Source organism: Vigna radiata, chromosome 9 (assembly GCF_000741045.1).
Source record: "Vigna radiata var. radiata cultivar VC1973A chromosome 9, Vradiata_ver6, whole genome shotgun sequence".
Classification (NCBI taxonomy): Eukaryota; Viridiplantae; Streptophyta; class Magnoliopsida; order Fabales; family Fabaceae; genus Vigna; species Vigna radiata.
The window spans coordinates 12,787,290-12,795,721 of NC_028359.1; the positions used below are offsets into that span (position 1 = coordinate 12,787,290).

An 8,432-nucleotide genomic window follows, 5' to 3' on the forward strand; every position below is an offset into this window, starting at 1 on the left:
ATATATATATATATATATATATATATATATATATATATTTGTTCTTCTATTTTAATAATACCTCACTATGTTGCAGGTGATTGATGTTGCCTGGGATACCAACAGTTGAAATTGCATATAGGATAGTAATGTAAGTGCATACTTGGTTTTAGTTAAAGAAAAGTAAAGGAATTATGTCCACAATTCAAGAAATAAAATCTCTGTTCAAAAGTTTGAAGAATTGAAAAACAATAACTTTTTAATTCCATTTTGCACAAGTGTCCTCCACAAGAAGCAGTTCCACTCAAAGCATGGTTGGGCATTAAATTGTGAGTGATTTCCATCATGGATTCAGACATGGTTTCCTAATTTGTGGAGAACTAACCCTCTCTGCTTAATGGTGCTAATCCAAAATTTCACCGTACCTCCTTCTAATCCTTTAAAAGATAGTTCAAGGAAAATACAGCAGACTGCTGACCTCTTAAATTGTATTTCAATAACTACAGATTAAGGGGGTGAAGAAAGTGAAAATTTAAGGATTCTTCTAAACTGATTATGCAGATAAGCTTGGCAACAAAATAGTTTGACAAGTATTATGTAAAAAAAGACAAACCATAGCTTGGAGGTGATAAACATATCTTCACGCTTAACTACATTATCAGCAAACAACTTCTTCAAGGCATCACCAATCTACATAAAATTTACAAAAAAAAAAGTTATTAGAGAGAGTAGAGTAACAAAACAATGTTTTCGAAAAAGAAGCTACGAATTCTAACACTAAATAAATAAAAAAATCAATTCTACAACCAATGTACTCAAAGTCGACATGCACATTATTGTGGCCTTGATTATGTCTCTTGCATTAAACTACAGAATGTCTTATGCAAGGTTCTGACTTCCACTGAAGCCTTTCTTCTCTAGGAGCTTCCACCACTCTTGAGCTTGATTCCATGGAGTCTTCTTCCATTAAAGAGTAGAAAACAAGGAGAAAAAAAAATCTAGGCAAGGAAGATCCACCTACACGTACTTCTCATCTACTATATTGTTCTAATTTTCCATTAACCAACCTTGATTCTCTGTGTTCATTTATGTTCCTAATGGAGATAAATACAATTCTTTTATGTACAAACACATTGAATGAGACTAGGAAAACATTTCTGCCTTTTCAAATGAGCAATCCTATTCACAAATTCATATTGGGTTAAAACATCTTAGTTTTGTGTTGGATGCCAGCGTTTGTTTTAATTCTGCTAACTTGCTTGAAGCATAAACATATATGCTGTTTGAACTATGTTAACAGCACTGATCTACTATGGACGTAAACTTCTTGCTAGAAACTCTAGCATTGTGTTCTAACCAATTAACCCGATTACAACATGGAGCAAACCATCACCAACTATTCCACTTCTTGTTTCTCTACAAAATTGAATAAAAAGAATCCTGTATGAAGGCATAACCACAGCTCCATCAGAACTACAAAGAGTCTATTTTATGACTGTCAAGCAATCTAAGAATGGAGAACAATAAAGCTGATATTCCCCAAAATCCACAACACGTCATTGATCTTAATTCAGAATTCTGTGTTATACAATCCAGACAAGAGCCTGAAGGACTGACTCAAAACAAAGAGCAGACCATTTGTTCCAAGAAGATTTGGTAAGAACTAGATTCCAGAATTTCCTTTGCAGGAAGAATAAGGACTCCATTTTCACAGTNCTAAAGTCTTGTTGGACTGCCTATGCTCTAATTTCATAACGTCCAAGTGATGTATTTTTACTGAAAACTGTATGTATACCCTTATGATCTCCCTATTTTGTCATCCGGTTGTTTACACCCAACAGCTAGCCTTCTTAGTATAGAACAGTAATTTATTTTCTGCAGCCGAACTACATATGTTGAAATAAGCTCTATGCTCAAGTTTCTTACACCCGTTAAACAGGAAAACTATTAAAATGAGTTTAAGTATTATATTTTGTGTGTATATGTAAGTGTCAATCAAGTACAAATGACCCTTTAATTACTACAAAAGTAAATAATCTGACCATTTATAAATTATCTATGATGGGAGAACAATGTGAAAAGATTTACAATATTACTGCATTCTAACTAAATTCCTAAAATACTTAATTTGTTTTAAAAAATTAATGTGTTCGTAGTTTAAAAACATAGTAATGTACGTGACTTTGTGGACCGCGTATATTGAAGCTTTAAATTTTTATCCCAAGAGTAAAAAAGCCATCAAAAGTCTTATCTCATTGAGGTTCACTGTGTAGATCCCACAATACCATTTTACTTTTAAGGCTAATTCTTAGATATATTACTCATGATGGCATCCTTCTTAACAACTTTTTTCGATGTTCTCTTTTATCTTTCTCTCCCTTTTACACACGACTAAGACTAATTTACCATCTTCACTTGTGTATTCAGTGACCTTAGTCGTACGTGTCTTGTCTATCACCAAGACGAAAGACAACTCAATGACCCAAATTCGAACAGCAGTTAAGTGACCTCACCCAAACCTCAGTTACTTGTAAAAAGAAATTTAATATAAAACTACCATTGTACAATAACAAATTTACAAAAATAAACACAATACAAATAACACGAGATTCTCTAAAATAAGCATATAACTCTAACCTCCTTCTCGTTGCCATAAATTTGCGCGCAATCTATGTGCCGGTACCCAACCTGCATCGATATGGTCCACGTTGAGCCACTGTTAGCCAATTTTGCTCCAAAACCGTACACAATAGCACTAGACAAGTCAACGAAGTAAATAACCAAAATACAAATAAAGGAAAATGCGTCAATTTTTGATATTTCTCTTTTTTTTCTCGAAATGACAAAAAATATCTACTATCATTTTATCTCTAAGTGCCTTGATTTCACTCAAATAACCAATTCAAGGTTTGAAATTCTTTCTCCATTAACACTTTCAGTACCAACTTTTTTCAAACAACTGTTGCAAGATGACATGATAAAAACTTTTAATATATTTAGTGAGAACTTCAAAAGTTTGTATATATGTTATGTATATGTATATATATTTAGTGAGAACTTCAGAACATTAGTCAATTCATAACCTTCTCAGTAAAGGGGAGGAAGAAAACAGATAATTGACCATTGAAAATTTAGATTAAAAACAAAACGCACAATCTGTACAAAATTTAAAAACAAAGTGATGCTCTTAATCAAAGAGAAATTATGAAACAAAGCAACGATGAGTAGTAGTGAGTGTAGATAAAGTGTGAAACGTTTATTGCAGTGGTCAAAGCGTGAGCAACAACGCCAGGTTCAGCGAGCCAGGTGCCCAAACCAACTGAAGGTATCTTTGCTCCGGTGTTCAACTCGAAGAATCGGAGATCGTCGGTGGCCATTCTCTACGGTGCAGAACGGAACTGAGGTTCGGGCTGTGACCAGAGAGAGAGACAGAAGCGTAACCGCACACAGCAAATGAGAGAAGTGACGATGAAATCGAAGGATTTTTCTATTTATTTATTGGCTTAATTCGCTGTTAACAAGGTTCTCGCTTCTAATTTTTGTGTAAGTTTGCTTCCCAAAATTCATTAATTTGGATTTATAAATTACATTAATGCTTTGTTCACACATGAGAATTGTGGGAAATGACTTCGAGAAAAATGATTGAATGAATTTTAGAAAATTTGAAAGTAAATTCTTTTTTAGTAGATTTGGAAGTAATTGAAAGTAGATATAGAAATAAAGTTTGTGAGAATTAGTGTAGAATTTAATGAATATGATAGATTTAAAAAAATTGTTTAATTGATAAAAATTAAAAATTATTAAAATACTTCTAATTAATATTATATTTAATTGTAAAAATTTATAAAGAATAAAAAATTAACATTAACTATTTAATTATTAAAATTTAAATTTAAGAGTCTATTTAATATTATCAAATTGTCTTAATTAATTTTTAAGATAATATTAAATGCTCTTAAATGTTTATATATTAGAATTTCAATTTTAGAGGCAATATAATATATCAAATGTATTTTATTGGTTATAATAATCAATTACACTAAAAGAGTAATATAATATTGAAGAATAAAAGAAATATTTAAAAAAAAAAACATAAAGAAAGTTTCTCCATTCTTCCACACTTCCTTTGTAGAAACAAACACAACAGACAATTCCCTTGTAATCGACGTTTAGACGTCGGGTTCTGTCAACTCCGACGTCTATATGCCTGATAAGGTAGACGAAAAGTTGACTTTAGACGTCTGTTTGTGAGAGGAACCGACGTCTATAGACTTTCAACTCCCCCTTTCTAGTGTTTTTCAGATACTTCATTCCTTATATAGCACTTTCTTCGAGCACAAGATTTTTCAAGTAGTTGTTAAATGCTCGACTTTGTAAATGATAATAATCCATGAATTCTTCTCTTCGTGCTACATAGGATATTCATTGTAGTGTTTATAAGAGCTTTCTTTGAACAATCGTTTGGTATGGAAAACTCTTGTATTTAAAACTAAAATGCAACTGCATGTTTAATAGGAGAAGCGTTTAGACAAAATTAAACAATAAATGCACAAATATTTCTATATTTTTCACTACAACTGAGCTATGTCCAGTCTCCTCTATCCACAAAGGGTTCCACTATAATCTTCAACAAGATTACAATTAAGTATTTTCACTACTCTTAGTATCCCTAGGCACTACTGGTATGCCCCGATATGTTGCTTAGTTGAGTTTCACCCACTCCTGGTTGTGCAGTATTCTTCACCACTCCTAGTATCCCTAGTTAGTGAATAACTTCTTGTTATCCTAGACTAATTGAGTACTCGCACCACTTCTGGTATTAGACAATCATGGTATCCTTTGATACATTGCCTGGATTTTCATAACTTGTGAGAGTTTCACAACAAGTGTTTTAATTCTCTTCAGAATTATAATCAACAATTGCTTACAAGTCATTTAGAATATTACTCTTGTACAGAGGATATGTGTTCAACATAATACAGTCCATAGACTTGTTGGGTGTTTCTCTCTTTTCACTTTTCTCTCTTCTTACAAAAGTAAGCATATATTACAATGAAACTTTAGTGCATTGCTTGACTTTTCTCTTTCTTTTCTCAGATATTCTCCTTTTACTCGAGCTTCTCTATGCTTCTCTTCTAAACACTTTTCGTAGGATTGATATTTACGTTGTAAGTTATCCTCTTCATTCTTCCTGTGAATGATCTTCTATTTAAGGCTTTTTCTAAAGGTATCCGTTAGATTGAGTTGTAGGCCTTGATTATTGGGTCTTCTCTATCTTGTGTGTGAAGTAATTATTGGTTAAAGTCAACTTGTCAGAGCATACATGTTTTGTAGTACTTTGCTTAATGTAGGTTGTACTTTCTTTTAGAAGGTTCTTCTTATGAAGAGAGCATTCTGTGAATGTCTTCTTTGTCTCTAACGTCCACTTTTCATATATTTCAAATAAAGTAGTGGATGCATGTAATAAATTATCTGCATAAAATAGAGTAGATTGTGCATGCTTCATATATATTATCTCTTATCACTTTTATTATTTTTTAACGTTAAGCATTTAAAGACATCATATATATATATATATATATATATATATATATATATATATATATATATATATATATATATATATATATATATATATATATATATATATATATATATATATATATATATATATATATTTGTTTTTGGAGAGTTCAACTGATGGTACAATATAACTTTTACATGTAGTGTAACTCTCTTTAGACACTTTGACTTGGTTTAACATTGTGTCTGAAAGTTTTTAACCTAGTTGTTTTCCTTGAAAATTGATTTAGAAATATTTTTTTTTAATATTTGTGTTTCTATTAATATATTCTTTAGATTTAGGTGTTTCCATATTATTATTTTATTTAATATTATTTGATTAAATTTTAAAATATAAGAACATTTAGATATATAAATTTTAGGCTTAATACCACTGGTTGTCCTAATTTTTAAAATGTTCAATGTAGTCTTAGGGATCGTAATTTATGTTTAATTTAGTCTTTTTTGCAAACATCGTTTAAATCTTTAACGACCAAATGTCCAGTTGTGTAATCAGTGAATGACATGTCATTTAACTGTGACCTGCCTTGACTGAAACGTGACGCAGTCAATAAGGGACTACCATGTGGCAACCCCCTTCCCTACCCAAAAAATTAGGGTTTCTGAATGCAAGGGGGAAAGGCTTGCTTACGCTTGCGCCACTAGAGGAAAAATGAATGGTGGGTCTGTCGGAGTTCTACAGAAACGAGAGCAAACTCTTTTCTCGCGGCATGGTGAGGGTTGTAGTGGTGGCGCCTCCACGAAGGTTCAATCTCAGACGTCGTCGAGATGCGAGAAACCCACCATTCTTAGGCAGTACTCCCAATTGAGAGTTTCAATTTGGGGGTTTTTGTTGTGTTATCTTGTTTTTGTAAATTGGAATACATGGTTTTTGTTTCAAAATTGCTTTGGGGAATTGTTAGTTCTTTTCTATTTTGCTAGTGGTTAGGGACTTTATTCTTCCCTACAAGTTTGGGTTTTGCAAAATGGGGGACGAGGGATCAGGTTGGGAATGTTAGGGTTTCTAAACTTGGAATTTTCTTTTGGAGTATGTATCTAATTTGTTCTTTGGAAGGATGTTGGTTCTGGTGATCACGATTAGGGGTGGTCCTTTCTTGATCTTTTTCCATGAATTTGTTTTTTCGTTTTGGGTTCATTTGATTTGCGATAATGGGTTCCATGGTTGTTGTTGTTGGATGCACGGGTGGCGCCAATGAAGGTGCTGGTAGGTGGCCATGGGTGGTGTTTCTGGGTGGTTGCTGGAATAGAAGATGAACAACGATAGTGGTGGCGCTCTATGGTGGCCGATTAAAGTGTCCACGTAGTTAAATGACATGTCATTCACTGATTGCACAACTGGACATTTGGTTGTTAACGATTTAAACGGTGTTTGCAAAAAGGACTAAATTGAATACAAATTACGATCATTAGGATTGCATTGAACATTTAAAAAAATTAAAATCATTTTAAAGAAAGCTAACAAAAATTGGAACCAACAATGGTATTAAGCCTAAATTTTATAAATGATTTTGTTTTAACAAAATTAACTCAAACTATATCTTAATTAAAAAGATGAAAGTTCTCGTCCTTGAGAGCCGCAAGTGCAATATTACATCTCAAAACTTCATGTTGAATTCATGTATTTTTGAGTTTCTCGGTTTATAACAACAATAGGGTTAACGTCTCTTTTTAGGGAGACCCTTGAGATTCGTCTCGCCTTGAATGATGCCGGTTGGGCTAAGGCTTTTGTTAAGATGTTATGACTCCATCAAAAAATGGTTTTATATCCTCTTGATGATTGACTTTTGCTTTTCGGGATCGTCAGTCACTTTTGAACGATTCTCGACAAACTACTTACACTAGCTCTAAGTCTTGATTATAGAAGATCGTCTTCGAGTGGATGGGTCAAAAACCACCTTTGTTTAATTCATCTAGCTTAGTCCTTAACTATTGTAGATTGACTTCATTTTCAACATTTGAATCATAATTTCACTTTGAGTTCGTAGTATTCCTAGAGTTTTTGGTCATTTTGAATGTTACATGAGATGCTCTGTGTTACTATAAGTTTATAGCCGATCGATCCGGCATGGGGACAAACTGGACTAAAAGGACCAAGTAGGTGACGTTCATAAAAACGTCTCACGGTCGCTCGATTCCGATAATAGTTAAGGAGAATTAAGGCACAATTAATGTTATAATGAAAGTTAAGGCATAATTAATGTTACAATTATTACTAATTAGTGATTAAAATTTACATTAATAACCATTAAAAAATAAATTAATTAGTTAGATTTTTATAAATTTTATAAATAGAAGTTTAATTTTGAGATAAACTCAGTTAAATTTCTAAAGACTTACATAAAAACTTTACATCAACTATTATCCACGTCCTATTTTGAGATATACATTCCAATTTAATGGAATAGATAAATGAGTGAGACGATGAACTAGTGAGGCTAGAGGTAGTTTTATCAAGACTACAAACTAAACGCCAAGTTGAATTTGAATTTTGAGTCTATAAGGAATCCTTTTAATTTAAATATAGTTCATTACTAATATAATTATTTTTAATTTTTTCCTTTTCATTCTATCTATATATTTTTCACTCAAATCCTTTTATTTTTCTCTCAATTCAATTAGACTTATTTTTCTATCATGTTTTTTTTTTCTCTCGTTCCCTTTCCTGCCACTTCAATTCAATACACAGAAACTGAAAAGAGAGCATTAGTTGAGGAAAGCATTTCAATGCAAACGCTCAGATCCTTGGAAAGGACAGAGTTATTAAAGTGACATCGGAATGCGGAGAGGACTGTATGAATTTTAGACTAATCTGACACGTCACAGTAAATACGTCATTCCCAATCCCACCTCTGGCTATAAATTGGGGTCAG

At 32.4% G+C, this 8,432-nt stretch overlaps 1 protein-coding gene across 1 annotated transcript in view; it reads right to left on the reverse strand.

Moving 5' to 3' along the window:
* Positions 1–3,458, reverse strand: part of LOC106774371 (NADPH-dependent aldo-keto reductase, chloroplastic) — a 6,630-nt gene extending 3,172 nt beyond the window's left edge. Inside the window, exons 1-3 of the mRNA XM_014661347.2 lie at positions 3,234–3,458; positions 2,617–2,667; positions 593–669 (exon numbers count right to left, since the gene is read on the reverse strand). Coding sequence (XP_014516833.1) covers positions 593–669; positions 2,617–2,667; positions 3,234–3,356 — 251 coding nt within the window. The 5' untranslated portion in view covers positions 3,357–3,458. The remainder of the gene's footprint in view (positions 1–592; positions 670–2,616; positions 2,668–3,233) is intronic.
* Between the last annotated feature and the right edge of the window lie 4,974 nt (positions 3,459–8,432).